We start from the raw sequence: 19,038 nt of genomic DNA, 5'->3' as shown, positions 1-19,038 counted from the left end.
TTTGCCAGGACTCTGTGAAGTCTGGGCCACTCTTTCGCCATTCCCTTCCAGCTTGCCCCTCATCTCTGAGAGACTGACGCAACATGTGTTGAAAGCTGGCTTTGGACCAAGCCTGGATTGAGCTCCTAATGTTAGCTCGGGTACGACTGGCCAGGGGGACGAGTCCATCGAGTGGCTCACAGTTTCCTACCGGAGACAGCAGCTTGCACGGTAGATGGGGAGCTTCAGGGCGATGCGGAGATGCCAGCGAGCCCCGGTTTGCTGAAGGACAGCAGGGCAGGCGATGGGGAGCCTGGAGGAGACGCTGGTCACCCTTGTAGGGGGAGCGCCCTGGGGCTTCAGGCTCCAAGGAGGTTCCCAGCAACACCAGCCGCTGCAAGTAGCCAAGGTAGGAGAGGCTGTGACTGGGTCAGAAACCCCGGGCAGAGAGGGAGCCGCAGGGAGAGAGAGAGACCCCCCCCCCCACCCCGCCAAATAAACCCCACAGTATCACCCAACAGAGGCATCCCCGGAGAGTCCCTGACCAGGGTCAGCACTTAGACTAATAGAATAACCCCCAGAGAGAGACTGTACCCCGGGAAATGCACCGTACTCGGAAACATCCCGCCCAGGGGACAGACCCTGGGGAGGGTGGGTGGGGGGAGTGGGTCTCAGAGAGAAGGGTATCTGAGAGACAGGCTCCCAGATCAAGAGAGGGGTGTGGTGGGGGGGTCCCGGACAGAGAGAGAGAGAGTTAGAGACAGGGACACACACAGAGAGATATCTCCGGGACAGTTCCCCCACTGGGGACACTTTCTGTCGGAATTAATACCTCGCCCCGACTCCTGTCCTGATGTCAAGCTGTCCCGTTCACACTCTGAGGGTGAATTTAGTCTGTCTCTTGCTCAGTTGCTTTCAAGTTTACTTGGTTTGATCTCAATGGCTGAAGTGGGGTCAGTGGAACTTCGGGGAATTGTCCACAAAGTGAGTTTAACTATAACGTGACTAAAAGCTGGAAAAGCTCAGCAGGTCTGGCAGCATCTGTGAAGAAAAATCAGAGTTAACGTTTCGGGTCCGGTGACCCTTCCTCAGAACTGATGGTAGCTGGGAAAATGGCGGTTTAAATGTCGATTTTCTTTTTTCATAGATGCTGCCAGACCTGCTGAGCTTTTCCAGCAACTCCTGTTTTTGTTCCTGATTTGCAGCATCTGCAGTTCTTTCGGTTTTTATTAACTATAAAATGTCTCGATTGCAAGCAAGAGGGTTTCTCAGAGCAGGACTATCCCAAACACTGCTGATCATTTTGCACTGCTGATGGTGTCCAAACAGCTCCCGTTCATGTGCTCGGGAAGGGAGGGTTTAATCCCCTGTAGCCACTGTTAGAGATTAGGCAAATTGCGTGAAACTCTTTCGGATAGATTTCAGGGAAAACCTGTCAGACCCCTGGCATTGGCCATGGGGAGAGGAACTGGAAAGAGCTCAGTGTCAGCTCCGTTCACTCAGAGAGTTAACCCGGTCCTGATCCTTGAGCAGCTCAGGTTAATTCCGCAGGGCAATGGGATGAATAGGCTTGGTGGGAATGAAATGAGAAAGTGCTGGAGAAATTTAGCAAGCCTGGTAGCATCTGTGGAGAGAGAATCAGAGTGGTTCCAGTCGAGTAGGAGTCTTCCAAAGAACAAGAGTCATACAGAAGTTGGAACGTTAACTTCGTTTCTCTCTCCACAAATGCTGCTAGACCTGCTGAGTTTCTCAAGCAGTTCCTGGTTTGATTCCCACAGGATTAGTTGACTTTAAGGCCTATTGAACCTGTAGAAGTGCTGCTTAGCCACCTGTCCCTTCCCTCTGTGGGGGGGTACTCCAAACAGAGTTGGGAACAATGTTATTACTATGGGACATGTTTGCCATTTGGTGGTTGCTTGACTTCTGTCTCTCCACATAGGCCAAAGTTAACTCAGGATCAGAAAATAAACACACAGCATTGGAATAGCATGTCCGAGGTATGAGGAGAGGTTCAATTGGTTAGAATTACATTCATATTATATAGGAATTTAGAAAAATGGGGCAGGTGGGGAGATCTCATAGAAAACTATAAAATTCTAGACAGTGCAGATCCAGGAATCATGATCCCGATGGTGGCTGAGTCCAGAACCAGGGTCACAGCCGAAGGTTGAACATTTAGGAATGAGATGAGGAGAATCTTCTTCACCCGTAGAGTGGTGAGAGTGTGGAATGTGCTAGCACAGAAAGCAGTTGAGGCCAAAACATTGAATAATTTAAAGAAGTAGTTGGTTATAGCACTTGGGGCTAAAGGGATGAAAGGGTACGGGGAGCTGGGAAAGTGGGAACATAGTTATGGAGTTGAATGATCAGCCATGATCATAATGAATGGTGCAGCCAGCTCAAAGCGCCAAAAGGACTACTCCTGTTTCTATTTTTCAATGTTGACAAGTGATGTCATGTCTTGTTACAAAATCGCATCAAAAGAAGAATTGTTTTAGGGCTAGCCAGCAAACTAAAGACTCAAACTATCACATGTCGACATACCTGGAGGTTGATCCAACCTGGAAAATCAGAAATCATCTCGAGTTCCATTGTTCCATTCAGAACCTGCTTTAGTATTTAGATAAGGGCACACATGCATTCACAAAGCCAGCACATGCACAGTGGGCTGAACAGACTCCTTCTGTGCTCCCTCATTCTGTAATTCTCAATGGTCCAGCTCTTTGTTCTCCTGGGCATTTTCTTCTTCCTTAGAATTATGATGGATGATGAAATAATTTGTTGCAATTGTAGCAACTTTGTAAACTAGGCTGAAACTAAAGGATTGCAATGGACTCTGAGAAATAAAACAGGACATTGTGACATGTTTATGAGGTGATAATTTATGCATAGAAATATTCCAGCACTTAACCACTGGGCCAAGATCACTGACCTTCCAAACCAGCAAAGGAAACTGCCCTCACTGATACACTGGCAAATTGTAGCAGTGGCACATTTGTGTAAACATTTACAATTCTGCATTTTGTTTTGAATCAACCTGTTCAAGGATATCAAGACAGATCTCTGGAGCAGGTGGGACTTGCAACCTGGGTCTTCTGGCTCAGAGGTAGGGACATTACCACTGCACAGTTACAATTCTGTGCCAGTTTTGTCACATTTACTAATTAAGGACCTTTTGGACAATTCTGTTTCTGTGCCAACGTCTCAATCAATGTCCTAATATCAATTTAAAATTAGGAAATAAAAACTTGTGATGTCATCAGTAGTTACCTCAGTTGGTTGGTTGGGATGCAGAATGATGCCAACAGTGTGGGTTCAATTCCCACACCGGCTGAGGTCACCATAAAGGATTCACCTTCTCAACCTCGCCTGAGGCAAAGTGACCTTAAGGTTAATCTACTACCAGTCATTTCTCTCTAACGAAACAGCAGCTCTTAACTGGTTTTAATACTCTACTTGAGAATTAACTAATATCTTATATAGGTTCAAAATAAGCACCTCATTCTTGTCGTTGACCTCCCTGTAAACTGTATAAATCCAACTCTCAATCTCCCCTGCTACCTCCAATGACTCATGCTCATCTACAACCAGGTTCCTCTGGTCCTACACCCTCTGTAGAATTTTGTCCCTTAGTTCATTTTGAATTTTGTCAGCGAAATGAATTACTTCAGATTTCTCTACAATGAACTTCACCTGCCACTTGTTCACCCATCCCATCAACTTATCTATGTGTTTTTGAAATTCTATATTGTCCTCACAATTCACAATGCTTCCAAGTTTCATATCATCAACAAAATCTATATACACTAAGATCTTGTTCGTTGATATAGGTATGTATTTATCAGGAAGAGCAAGGGTCCCAATATAGACCCCCAGGGATTTCCACTACAAAGCTTCCTCCAGCCTGCAAAAATATTCATTAGCCACTAATCTCCATTCCTGTCACTCAGCCAATTTCATATCCATGAGCTAGAACTTTGCTCAGAGTCTGTTGTACAGCACTACATCAAATACTTTTTGGATATCCATTGACATTACATCAATTGCATTGTCCTCATCAACCTTCCCTTAAAGAATCCATACTGGCTTTCCTGAATTAACCCACATTTGTCTGTGTGACAATTAATATTATGAATTATTGGGAACATGAGTAACAATTCTTCAGTCCTCTGGCACCACCACTGAGTCAAAGGGAGACTGAAGATTTGTGAACAGGGCCTCCACAATTTCCATCCTTAAATCCTTCAGTGTTCCTGGATATTTCTCACCTGCTCCTTGTTTTGCCAGCTCGGATATGATCATTGGAATGTGCAGAAATGATGATCGATATACTGGATCTTGTCATTTAAGACAGGAGTCCTTTGATGAGACATGGAACATTCATATTAGCAGCAGGAGTTGACCATTAGGCCCATTGATTCTGCTCTACTATTCAGTGTAATCATGGCTGACACCCTACCTCAGAGATAGTAGGAACTGCAGATGCTGGAGAATCCGAGACAACAAGGTGCAGGGCTGGATGAACACAGCAGGCCAAGCAGCATCATAGGAGCAGAGAGGCTGACGTTTCGGGCCTAGACAGCTCCCTTTTCTGCTTTGATTCCCTGAGTGAGCAAAAACCTTTCAGGCAAATATAACAAAGTGAACTCTGAATGAAACTAAATCATTAGTTTACAAACTTCCTCAGAAACATGAATTGAAGGGCTTTTTGCAAAGTGCCATGAATATTAAATTTGTGAAGTCATTGTTGTTCTATTTGTGCATCTGTTGTCAAGTTTAAATTCAAGCTCCTGTCAGTTGACAGAACTGAATATTTTGAAGATTACCTTGTTGGCATATTTCCTAGCTATCAGGTTGAGTAGAATATCTATGGACTGCAGAGGGTCACAACAGGAAATATTAATATTCAGAGGGATCCGGATGTCTTGTATATGAATCACAGAAAGTTAGTAAGAAGGTACAGCAAAGCCCATAGGAAAGTAAATGGTCTGTTGGTCTTTATTAGACAGGACTGAAGTTGAAAAACGAATAATTTTGCAGCAATTGTATAGGACCATACTGAAACCACACCAAGATTATTCTCCACTGTTATGCTCTCCTTACTAATTAAGGATTTACTTGCCTTAGAGTGAGTGCAATGGAGACTGGTTCCTGCAGTAAGGAGATCATCCAATGAAGAGAGATTGAATCTATATTCCTGACAGTTTAGAAGAATGAGAGGTGATCTAATTGAAATATATAACATTCTTAAGAGGTTGTATAGGGTAGATGTTGCAAAGAGTCTTGCATGACTGAGGAGTCTACAGCTAAGGTTACACTTTCAGAGTAAGGGGTCAGCCATTAGAACTGGGACAAGGAGAAACTTCTTTATTCACTCAATTGTGAATCTTTTGAATTTTCCACTGCAGAGAAGTATGGATGCTCATTACATTTTTTTCTTTATTCATTCACGGGATGAGGGTATCGCTAGGCAGCATTTTATGTCCATTCCTAATTGCCCAGAGGGCAGTTTAGAGTCAAACACATTGCATGGGTCTGAAGTCACATGTAGACCAGATCAGGTAAGGATGGCAGTTTCCTTCCCTAAAAAACATTAGTGGAACAGATGAGTTGTTCCTGACAATTAACAACAGTTTCATGGTCATCATTAGTTTGGATTCAAATTCCACCATCTGCCATTGCAGGATTTGAATCCAGTCCCCAGAACATTATCTGGGTCTCTGGATTAACAGTCCAGCAATAATACCACTAAGCTATCACTTCCCCCATTACTTAGAATAAGACTGAAGACTGGCATTTTATTTTGTTCTAAAATTATGGTCCTACTTCTTGATTTATATTTGAAATACTATCCACATTGTTAATATTCAAGATTCACACTCCTCTGTATGGTTGCTTTGGATTAAAGGGAGATGTGAGTTATATGTTTTGTTAGCCGATCCCCTTCACTCAACCATGAAAAGAAAACTCTTGGCCAGATGTTCTGCAATGTTCTTTGGATTTGAGGCAGTGAGCTCTGGTCATGGGGAATGCAAAAGGTTGTTCAGACATTGCATGCTGACATGTTTTGTGTTGGTGTTTGGTCTCAATTGATATCAGCAGATTTAGAGACATAGAGTGGTGTTCTTGCCCATACATCTATATGTAATGGGTACAGACTCAAGTTTACTACTAACATGTCTATAGATTGGAAACTTATGAAAGTGATATAGGATTTATCTTAATAAGAAAGTGCAACCATGAAGTTCTCATCACAAACCTCTCTTGATGTCTGGTTTACGTGGAAAGCCCTGCACCAAGTTTCCTGATTACAGATCTTAAGCTGGTGATACATATTACAGGGAATAATACAGTAGAAAAAGTGTCCATTCATCATACCTGTGTTGGCTTTTAGAAAGAGCTTTCCAATTGTCCCACTCTTCTGATCTTTCTCCACAGCCCTACAGACTTCCCCAAATTTATCCAGTTGCCTTTTGAAAGCAACTATTGAATACGCTTCCAGTGTTCTTTGGGGATAATATTCCAGATGACAATATCTTGAAATGTAAAACAAATACTCTCCAGTCCCCCAATTTGTGGTGAAGGATCTGGAACACACATTGTTGATTAGACCACATTATGGTGAGACTCCCTTTGAGATCAAATCAATTTGTTTCATTTCATGCCTGGTTTACACCAAAATCTTTCAGTGTGCAAAGAGGCCATTCAACCCATTGCTCCTGTACTGGCCTCTGTAAAGGAATAACTCACTGAGTTAATATTCTCTGTTTTTTTTTTGCTATTCTTTAAGAATGTTTCCAAAGATTTGAGGGTTCACCATGAGAGAACATTTCTGGATTTTTTCCCCTTTTACCTGGTTTGACAAATTTTTGTCACAACCATCTTTTACATTAAAAAAATTCCCCGAATGCCTAAGTTTAGTGATGAACTAATATTTACTGCCCAGAGTAACTGATTTACCAATCCAATGGAAATAGTTTGTTTTAGTTTCCTTTATCGATGCTTTTGATGATTATTTTGAGGCCCTGCACCTGTTCTTGTTTCTAGTCAATGGGCTGAATGGCCTCTTTTTTGCCATAATCACTCTATGATTCTTTGATTCAAAACAGCAGCAGTTTTATTTCTAATTTATATTTGTAACTAAAGCTTCTCATTCATGGGTTTAACTTCTTTAATTCATTATAATGTTGTCATTATATATTAATGTGGGTGTGAAGTTCCACTGTATATATTAATGTTGGTGTGAAATATAAAAACAGAGTATTGGAAAAACACAGCAGGAACTAAAGAAGAATCTTACAGGACAGAAAGTGTTAACTCTGTTTTCCTCTCTCTCTCTTCAGAGTTTGTCCAGCAATTTCTGCGTTTATTGCAGATCTCTAGCATCCGATGTCTATAGAGAGAGAGAAACAGAGTTAACACTTTCAGTCCAACAGGATTCTTCTTCAGAACTACAATATTCACAACACTTTGTTCTTATGACTCCAGCATCTGTAGTTTGCTTTCATTTAACTTCCAACATAACTGACCGCACAAATCTACCTGATCCTGAACCCAGAACTCAATCTCACCTCGAACAAAGAGCACAAACTGTTCAGGAAATAGAAATGAAAATCAGACAGAACATTTCTGTTAAGGAATGGGGCTGATTTCCATTTTCACTGACCAAGAGGTGACCTATTTGCACACTCCTTATGCAATCCGGTCACACTGAAATCAATGTGATTGCGCTGGGGTGTGTTCTAGAATGAGAGGTTGATTCATTCCATCAAACTGTTATCCAGGCTGTGAAGGTGAAATATATTTTATGTGCGTAGCCTAGATCCATGAAACAGCACCTGTTCAAATTACCAGTATAGCACCAGATAACCAGAACTATATTTAGTTAAACTGAATAGACTCTCAATACAGGCTCATGACGTCTGGCACCAACTTAGTCCTAAACACGCTCTCATGCATTAAGTATCCAATGACTCACACAGCTCTGGGATTAGACAGTGTCAGGTATGGGAAAATTCTATAGTTGAACTAAAAAAAGCTTCAGACATCATTATATGACCACATGCCACAAACTGATTCTTCTACACTTTCTCTGGGTTATCCAGAATCCTAAATTGTAATCAAAATTTTGTTACGTTTCTTATTTAATCAGGAAGCAAGCATGGTTAAGGCATAAAGATCCGATATTGCAAATTTATTTTCTTGAATAAACACAAATCCACTTTTTTCTTCATTGGAAATTAATCAATTTCATAAAAGTCACTTTTAAGTCTTGTTTTGTTATATTAAAATGCTCATGTCCCAAATAAACAGGGAAATACAGATTACCTCAGGGTTTGGATTATCCCTTCTTATTGTAGAACCCTGCAAATGGACCTTGTCAAATGACATTGGAGACTTGTGGTAAACACAAAGCACTGTCCCTGCAGCTACACTGGAACACTGACCAGAAATAACAAGTTTTCCAAGACACGTTACTCTCTTATACTTGTCCGATCCAGATGAGTTAGTGGCGAAGTGGAGTGAAATGTTTTAGAGAAGTTGAAAAAATGAAAAGTGATCTTATCAGATCCAGAGAGGAATTGACAGGATCGAAGCCAAGGGGATGTTGCCCCTTGTGGGATAGACGAGAATAAGGGGACATTATTTAAATATATGTGTCTCCCAATTAAAGCAGAGATGATGAGAACTATTTTCTGTCAGAGGATCATTGGTCTGTGGAATTCTCTTCCCCAGAAAGCAGAGGAAGCTGGGTTACTGAATATAGTCAAGGCTGAGTTAGGCAGATTTTTGATTGACAAGAGAGTAGAATTTTGGGAAGCCTGGTATGAAGGAACAACAACATGAAAGTGAAGCTAAATCCACTATCGGATCAATAATGATCTGACCAAATGTGGAACAGACTCAAGTGGCAAAATGGCCTACTCCTGCTCCTGATTAGTCTGTTGGTGCAACAAAATTTCTTATATAAAGTCTAAGTCTCGTTGTTGATGGTCCAGCCAAAAATGAGTGAGAATATTCACATCTAAACATTGAATAAGAACATACATAAAAATATAAAAAGTAGGAGCAGGAGTGATATCATTCAGCCCTGTTGGAGGAAAGAACAGAAAGGAAGTAAATACAAAAGACAATGCTCTGGTATTCAAGTATTGGTCATTTATTTTCAAAATATTATCTCCATCATTAGTTAGACTCCACTCAATTTCGAACAAAAACTCTGAAATCTTCCCTGACATGCACTTAACTGCAGGCGAAATATTTTTGATGGCTACATGTCACTAAATGAGGAATTTCAGGAATGTTCCTGGCTGAACATTTGAGGAAATGGGATAAAAACAGTACATTCTTTACATGCTGAATAAAAACTCAAAACTCAAAACTCTACTTCTCAGGAATGGTGCTGCTACACATTAATTTAAATGATAATTAGTTGTGAGCTTTAATTAGAGCAGATAGCATGATTAATTGTGACATAGTTGATGGAATCAGTTCAACTGAAATGATAGCTTAACAAACACGATCCTGTGAAAATAAGGCTGAGAGAGAAACCATGAAGACCCTCATCACTGCCTCATCCAATTAATGTTGGAAACTCAAGCATTTATGTTCATTTATGTTGGAACAGCACTATCCACTGAGGCAGGTGAGAAAGAGCCAGTAGACAACCCCAGAAATTCCTCTCCAACTCGCAAAGACAATAAAACCACCTGCATACCAGGTGGATCATATGGAGCCAATGGGTGCACTTAAAGCATTCCTTGGCTCGAGGGTAAGGCTGGGTACAGTCTGTATAATTGACAAAGCAAACCATTAACAATGAAAGTAAAACTATTCTGAAGTTTGTATTGGCCAATGTTGTACCCATCCATTGTAGGCAGTGTTTCTGTCTTGTGGCATTGATCACTGCACGGTGTCAACCAAATGAGCTATTGCAAATAGTCCTAAATTGTCCATACTCTAAATTGCCCCTGCCCTCAGATGACAACTGCAAGATTGATGCTGTCCACAACACATCATGTACAGAGCTAACTAGAAAATGGAAACAGCACGGTGGCTCAGTGGTTTCTACTGCTGCCTCACAGTGACAGGGATCTGGGTTTGATTCCACCTTTGGGTGACTGCCGAGTTTGCATGTTCTCCCTGTGTCTGCGTGGGTTTCCTCCGGGTGCTCGGTTTCCTCCCACAGTCCAAAGATGTGCAGGTTAGGTGGATTGGCCATGGGAAATGCAGGGTTACAGGGAGAGGGTGGGTTTGGGTGGGATGGTCTTCGGAGGGTCGGGCCGAATGGCCTGCCTCCACACTGTAGGGATTCTATGATTACCCAACATTCCTTTGAATGTGAAACAAAAGACTCTGAAATGTCATGTCCAGTATGGCAGAGGCACATTCAAAGGAGAAAGTCAGATAAACAGATTGATCTGGTCAATAATCTCATATAACATTGCCAGAAATCTGAACACCTGATTGAACAAAAACAGAATACGATAAAAAAGGGAGCAGAACAAAAAAAAATTCAAAGGATAGCAACATCCTGTATTCCAGAAATAATAGCAGAAAAAAACTCGCAGATCAGACAGCATCTGTGGAGAGAGAAATGGTTAATATTTCAAGCTGTAGATATTTCATCTAAATCCAATATGGTTCTTGTGGTGAACAGTGGGTCTGTCATTTCTCCCTCCCCCTGCACCACTTTACCACTTTCTCCTCCTTTCCTGGTGGAATTAATGCTTGCTGTGAGATGGATGTGTTGTGTTGTCAACTCTCTGATAGTTTGTCTCCTAAAAGACCATGTTAAATATGTGCATTTCAATAAAAGGCATGAACAAATTGCTTAAAAATGAAGGGCATCATAACCAAGTCTGAACTTGTGCTCACCCATCACATTTACATGGACCCCTTCTCATCAGGACACCAGAGAGTGACTAGGAGCAGGTACCATGACTAACAATGAGGCAAGTACTTGTTCCATTGCTATCTCAGCACAGACAAAGAGTTTAACCAGAGAGTGTTCTGAATTGCATGCTATTGTCATACATTGTATGATTCATTGATTCACACATAAAATGCTTTCCTTTAAGAACAAAGAGAACATGATCATTTCATTCTGCTGGGACTTAAATATATATCTCCAGAACAGGGATAGAGTCATAGAGACATAGAGCATGGAAACAGACCCTTTGGTCCAACTAGTCCCCACCGACCATTTTCCCAAACCAAACTAGTCCCACTTGCCTGCTTTTGGCCCATATCCCTCCAAACCTTTCCTATTCATGTACTTATCTCAATGTCTTTTAACAGTTGTAACTATATCTGCATCCATCACTTCCTCTGGCAGTTCATTCCACATATGAATCACTCTCTATGTAAAAAAGTTGCCCCTCATGTCCTTTTTAAATCTTTCTTCTCTCTCCTTAAAAATATGCCCCCTAGTCTTGAACTCCCCCACCTTATGGAAAAGATCCTTGCTATTCACCTTGTCTGTGCCCACATAAGTCTAACAACAATAATAGAGAATCCTGAATGAGCATGACACTACACTGGACAGCTTTATTCGATCACCTACCAAGGACAGATGTAAATAAAAGGAGTAGTAATGTACTTAGGGAGTTGAGGAGCTTTAGTTAGTGAAAAGAAGCAGCAGTCTTTATGGAACGAGTCTCTGCAGGCATCCACACTCCGACATACTCCAGTCCACTATCTACACCAAACTAACTGCAGCAGTTCAAGAAGGCAGCTCACAACCATCTTCTAAAGGGAGATTAGGGATTGGTAACAAATGCTGTCCTAGCCAGTAAAGTCCATACCACATGAATGAAAAAAAATCGTTTTAAATGGTCTTAACATATTACTCATTTCTTCATTCAATGTCATGTCCATCAGTTCTAACTCTGTGGTAATACCAATGTGAAATAATTATGTTCTAATTCTGCCACCTTTCTGCTGTCACCTGTTGTATTATCCTGTCCATACCTTATTGGTCTCACTCCCAACCCAGTCCTTCTCGTTTTATTAACGTGCCTGTAAAATATTTCACTCTTATGTTTCATATTCCTTCATGAAACGTGTAGTTCATCTTTACCTTTCTAATATTTATTTGACTTCTCTTAAATTTTTCACGTTCTATTTTCTCATCTGTCTTCTGCAGTCTACTTGCTTAATTCAAATCATTCCATTCAGCCTCCGAAGAGGATCCCACCCAGACTCTCCCTATCCCTGTAACCCCACATCAACCATTATTCCACCGAGCCTACACACCCTGGACCCTATGAGACAATTTAGCATGGCCAGTCTACCATCTGCACATCTTTGAATTGTGGAAGGAAACCAGAACATCCAGTAGAAACCCATGCAGTCATGAGGAGAACATGCAAACTCCACAGACAGTCGCCCGAGGCTGGACTGAACCAGGATCCCAGCCCTGTGAGGCAGCAGTGCTAACCACTGAGCGATCATGCTGCTTGGTTTATGATTTATTTAAATAAAAGCAGTATGGAATAAGCACCATCACTTTCCCTGCCAGGTCCTTCTCTCCTTCCCCCTTCTTGAGTCCTTTCTCCCTTTCTTGCCCTTCCCCTGAGTCCCCTATGAATCCAGCGTCCCTCTGCACTCTCTTCCCCCATTCTGAACCTTCCCTTCAGTGAGTTGAAAGGGTTGCTGTATTTCTGATGTTTAACAAAATCTCCTCGCCTTCTGGGTTCCTTTTCCAAAGGCGGTATTTCCACAAAGACAATTAAGTTTTCTTTTGTTTCCTCAAGCTGATTTGTTGGGCTTATTTTCAGCTAAGGTCCTGAAACTACTTTGCAGTTCTGTGGACTGCTCCCTCCCCCTTTGTGGACTATTTTTGGATGTTGAGGAGTTGGTTGTACAGGCAGAGTTTTATTTTTACTTATGGCTTAACATACCATCGTATATGTACATCCACATCCTTCAGATATAGACTTGGGGGAGGGCTGGAGAATGGAGAAAAGAGTAGCGATGAGTCGAAAGTCACATATCCACAATACCAGACAATGCTATTATAGGATGGTATGGTTACAGCAGGTGCAACCCAGACTACAAACACTTCTTAAGTGCAATATTTGATGATGCTGATTATTAGTAAATTTCAGCATTATTTTTAATGCTTGATCACCAGATCACATTGAGAAATTGCAAAGTTTGTTTAACAAGCATGGTTGGAAAGGAGGTGGCAGAGAAAGACATATAGAAAATTTGGTTTAGTTGAAGTGTTGTTGCAGTGCCGGTGACGTCGTCAGCCGTGGCTCAGTGGGTAACACTTTCTTCACAGGTTCAGAAGATTTAGTGTTCAAATCCCACTCTGGAATCTTAAGCACAGAAATGTGGACAGTCATCGTGACACAACGCTGAGGGTGTGCTGCACCGTCAAAGGTGTCATCACTTCAATCAGATAATAAATCATCTGCTCTCACAAACAAATGCAAAAGACCAAGAAGGAAATTCAATATTAATCCCTCAAACTAACACCTGAAATGGATTATGTCTCTCTGATCACATTGGGTTTTGTGGGAGCTTACTGTGTACAAATTGACTGTTATGTTTCCTACATTTACAACAATGTCTACATTTCAAAAACTCTTCACTGACTGTGAAGCATTTTGGGATATCTTGCAATTGTGAAAGTTGTTCTATCAATGCAAGTCAATCTTTCTGAATACAATGAGATCTAGGTTCTTTATCAAATATTGTTTGAGCTGTCAAGTCTTTACAGTTCTGATTTTATTTAAGATTATATTACATATTGAGTTTAGAATCATGGAATCCCTACAGCATGGAAGCAGAGTGTGCACTGACCCTCCAAAGAGCATCCTACCCTGACCCAACCCACCCCCTACCCTAACTCTGTAACCCGGCGTTGCCCATGGCTAACCCACCTAGCCTACACATCCCTGGACACTATGGGCAATTTAGCATGGCCAATCCACCCTAACCTGCACATCTTTCGACTGTGGGAGGAAACAGGATCACCCAGAGGTAACCCCGACAAACATGAAGAAAATGTGCAAATTACACAAGACAGTTGCCTGAATCAAGATTTAGTGAAAAAATAGTAAATGGTAGTGATCTTATTTTTAGGAGTGCTCCTGGTGCCCAAAGATTTCATGAAGTATTGAGTTAAGAAGTCCTAAAATATCAATTGATGCCTAGATTATTGCTTTAATGGAGGTATTTAACCATTTAAATTAATAGTTTGTGAGAACATCAGTGTGTGCTATTGATCACTGAAAATGCAATGATTTGGAACTTCTGAGACGCTGTAAATGAACACTAGGATTATGGACATTCTTGTTCCGAATTCATTCAGGATGTTGCTCGCAAGGTTGTGACATATTGCCCATCCTCAGCTGGCATCAAATAGGTGGTGGTGAGCTTTTTCCGGAGTCCATATGGTGTAGGAACACTCACAGTGCTGTTTGAAATGGAGTTCCAGTAATTTAGCCTGGCAAGGATGAAGGAACAGCAATAACTTTTACAGTCAGGGTGGTGTGACACAAAGGGGAAGTTGCAAGTACTGGCCTTCCCATGTACCTGTCACCCTAGTTCTGTGAAGTCACTGAGGACAAAAGATAGGAAACACTTGTAAATCCATTTTCCATTCACTGAATACCAGCTGTTATCAAGAGCTGAGAATAAAGCAGAAACTGAGAGACCAGACTCCGATTGTAGATAACACCAAAACAATTACCAAATTAAACTTCAACTTCTGTTTTTGACTTCTGAATGGACTATAAAGTCACACTTCCTGTAAAAAGACGGTTGGTGGGGTGGGGTTTGACTTTGACTTCACAGCATTTGAAAAGTTGCACACAATGAACTTTATTACTGCCAGGTAATTATCTATTTTATTCCAAACATCAGTAAGATCTGTGAACAATCCAGCTGTTTAACCCTCTGTAATGTTTCCTTCGCTGAAGATGGTGATTCTAGCTGGGGCCAGAGCTATGCCAGCCTTCATTATCACACAAACAGCTGCTGCTTGTGTGTGATTTGAGACACTGGGGGTTGGAAGGGATCGTAAAACAGTCAAATCCTGATCTTCCCCAGTACCTGCACAGGCAGGCTCCATAGGCAGAGGGGTTACATGAACTAAAAACAGAAAGTGCTGGAGAAACTCAGCAGATCTGGCAGCATCTGTGGAGAGAAAAACAAGGTTAACGTTTCAAATTCAATATGATTATTTTCAGAATAGTTTTTATTTCAGATCTCCAGGATCCATTGCACTTTGCTTTTAAATCATATGAACTGTGGTTCTTACACATTAAGGGCCCAAGATAATCCCCTTACACAGCAATAATAAAATAAATTAAGGTACGGAGGAAGGAAATCAAATGGATCAGCAAGTAGAAAGAAATGAAATATCATAACAGTGATGTAAGCCATTGGAAGCAGTGTATGATTTTTAAAGAATACTGGTGGTAAATGTTTTATGTGTGAGAGTAACTGTCCGTCAGTGCTCACCAAAGAAGGCTATACACACACATTCCAGATAAGTTAATGCTTTAAATAAAATGTGTGTGGAGAGATAATGCATGTAAAGTGACAGACATACGTAGTGCCTGGGATATGTGGACTGAATGGAATGGCACCTGTCACTGAGCTGCAGGCTAGTTTTGGCCACAGAGGGATTTGCCTTTAGCTCTCAATCTGGCCAAGCCTTAGTGCAGAATTGCAGAGACATGTGCTAATCTGATAGTGTTCCTTCTGCTATGCAATTTTTAACTGCATCAATTACTTCATTTTTGTTCAGTTGAGCAGGGACATAATTTTTTTAGCTTTCACATTCTGTACACAATGTTTCATTTCTTATTTTATTGTTTTTATTTGCTGAAAAGATAGTCCTGTTCCAAAACTTTTCACTTTGCATTCATCAGGACAGCAGCAAGAATACCAAATTTCAAATGATCACAATCATTTTCTACAGGATAAAATATTGGCTGGAGGTCGAGTCTGACTAATAGAGGCATTACTGTGAAGAAAGCAATGTGGTACCACAGGCTGTCCAAGCTCTTGGGTAATTCATTAAAAGATCTAACAACTGATCACATTCCTTTTGTTTGCAAAGAAAAAACAGAAGTGTGTGAATATATGCCGCTTCCAGCAAGCATAAATAAGTCACACTATGAGTGCACATGATTATCTTAAACAGTTTGTTCATGTTGGTATTTATGCACTCTAGATTGTTTGGCAAATATTGTCCAATTAACTCTATATGTTTAGTTAGAACAACCAATTCTGGAGACCACAGCAGGTCAGACGGCATCCATGGAGAACAGAAGTTAACGTTTCAAGCCTAGATGACTCTTCATCAGAACTGAAGTGAAGTGTGGAGGGCACAGCTCTGATGAAGAGTCATCTAGACTCGAAACATTAGCTTGCTCTCTCAACGGATGCTGTCTAACTAGCGGTGATCTCCAACATTGGTTGCTTTCAGTACAGATTCCAGCATCTGCAGTAATTTTCTCCTACAACTGTACATGTTTGCTTTATTTCTTTCAAACACAGGCTGGATAAATACACTCTGTACACTGCCTATTATGTACAACCGAAGAAACATGCTGCTTGATCCGATTAGCCAATTTTTGTGACATTTGGGTTATTTACCTGGCATCACATCACACTGAAATTCATGTACAATGCTACTTAACTGCACACCAGACGGAAAGTCTTTCTGGGCTGACAGCACCATCCTGTTTGTGAAAAATACCAGCTAGATCAGATCAAAGATCTGCAGTCCTACCAGTTGTGAGTGTTGGTGGACAGTTAAGCGACAACCAAGAAGAACAGGCTTCACAACTATCTCCATTCTCAATAATGGAGAAGGCCAGCACATCAGTGCAAAACATAAGGCTGAATCATTTGCAACATCTTCAGCCAAAAGTGCTGTGTGGATGATCCATGCTGTCCTTCTCTAGAAGTCCCCAGTATCTTCAGTCATGCAATGACCATGTCCAAAAAGACAGAATCTAACCATTGCTCCTTGACATTCAAACGCATTACCATCACTGAAACCCTAATAATTTACATACTGCAGCAATGGGAACAGATCAAAGGCTGAAAATTTTATGACAAGTAATTTACTTCCTGACTTCCTAAAGCCTGTCCACCATCTACAAAGTACAGGTCAGGAGTATCCCCCACTTATCTGGATGAGTGCAGCTCCACCAACACTCTAGAAGCTTGACAACGGTCAGGAAAAAGCAGCCTGCTTAACTATGCACCCCATAATAACTTAAATATTCAGTCTTCATCATTGATGCTCAGTAGCAGCTGTGTGTACCATACTCAAGATGCACTGCAGAAATTCACCACGGTTCCTTCAGCAGCACTTTCCAAACCACAAAGACAAGCATATAGCAGAAAATTTCACTCTGGGTCACACACCATCTTAATTTGGAACAATATCAGCATTCCTTTTAACATTCATTCACAGAATGAGGGCCTCAGTGGCCAGGCCAGCACTTATTACCCATTCCTAATTGCCCATAGGGCAGTTAAGAATCAACCACATAGCTGGAGTCACATGTAGGCCAGATCAGGTAAGGATGGCAGCTTCCTTCCCTAATGGGCATTAATGAACCACATGGGTTTTCTCAACAATGGACAGATTCATGGTCATTATTAGACTCTTAATTCAGATTTTTATTGAATTCAAATTGAACCCAGGTCCCTGGAACATTAGCTGAGTTTCTGGATTAACAATCCAGTGAAAATACCATTGGGCCATCACATAGCCTCAACTTTCTTTCACTGTTGCAGAGTTAATATCCTGGGACTCCCTCCCTATTAGCACTTTGAGTGTACCTACATCACATGGATTGCAGCAGTTTAAGACACCAGCTGACCACTACCTTCTCAAGGGCAACTAGGGATGGATGATACTCACATCCCAGCAATGAATAAGAAAACATAAGCAAAGGCTATTCAGCTCATTAAGCTAGCTCATTTCCTCAGCTGTCAAAGTTTGTACAGGAGTCCCTCAGTTTGGGATGTAACGCGGCAAGAGTGGCTGGGAACTCATCAGTACATCTCTCTAAATGACTCAATCCTTCCTGGGAGATCATTTCACAATCTTTGTGACAAGCCTTTGAGGCAGGACTTACCTGCTATGAGATGAAACTGTTATTTCAACCTTGGTAATGAATACTTTCCTTTGTGGCTGTGCCTCGCATCTGTGGTCTTTTGCAAGATGACATATTTTTCTAGTTGGACATCCTTTAGTAAGCCTTTCTCTGTGTCCTAGGATCTAGTATCCAATATCCTGGTTTGGATCTGCACACCAGAACAGTTCCCTTGCTTCCCCATGAAAAGGTGCTCTGCATTTCACTAACTCCACTGTGCACTGGGTCTTAGAGAGTTAAGGGTGAAGTCAGCTTGATTTTGTTTCCTTGAGTAAATAGCACTGTTAAAATGTTAAAAAGACTTGAAACAGCAAAGAAAATAATTTCCTCTGATGTGGAGGAATCATTAACAATTTATGTGTCAATTGATTTTGAAGACTATTGGTACTAACATCACTGAATACCCCACAATCAATATCCTGGGGCTACTACTGACCAGAAACTGAACTGAACCAGCTGTATCAATACTGTGGCTACAATAGGTTAGAGACTAGTAAATGCTGACACACAGCGGTAGCAGTGTGGACCCATAGAAACATGGAAGTTAGGAGCAGGAAGAGGCCATTCAGCCCTTCAAGCCTGCTTCGCCATTCATCACAATCATATCTGATCGTCCAACTCAATAGCCTAATCCTGCTTTCTCCCCCATAACCTTTGCTCCCATTTGCCCCAAGTGCTATATCTAGTTGCCTCTTGAATACATTCAATGTTTTGACATCAACTACTTCCTGTGGTAATGAATTCCACAGGCTTTTTGGGTGAAGAAATGTTTCCTCATCTCCGTCCTAAATGGTCTACCCTGAATCCTCAGACTGTGACCCCTGGTTCTGGATACACCCAGCATTGGAAACATCCTCTCTGCATCTACCCTGTCCAGTCCTGTTAGAATTTTATTAGTCTCTTGAGATCCCGCTTCCCC

At 41.4% G+C, this 19,038-nt stretch overlaps 1 protein-coding gene across 1 annotated transcript in view; it reads left to right on the top strand.

Moving 5' to 3' along the window:
• Positions 1-283: 283 nt before the first annotated feature.
• The window catches only part of LOC109930125 (synaptopodin 2-like protein), a 30,763-nt gene continuing 12,008 nt past the window's right edge, over positions 284-19,038 (top strand). The window contains exon 1 of the mRNA XM_048616391.1: positions 284-388. Within this exon, the coding sequence (XP_048472348.1) occupies positions 284-388 (105 nt within the window). The remainder of the gene's footprint in view (positions 389-19,038) is intronic.

This window comes from Rhincodon typus, chromosome 34 (genome assembly GCF_021869965.1).
Source record: "Rhincodon typus isolate 14 chromosome 34, sRhiTyp1.1, whole genome shotgun sequence".
Lineage (NCBI taxonomy): Eukaryota > Metazoa > Chordata > Chondrichthyes > Orectolobiformes > Rhincodontidae > Rhincodon > Rhincodon typus.
The sequence above is the reverse complement of the archived record's forward strand: the minus strand, read 5'-3'. Positions and strand labels throughout refer to the sequence as shown.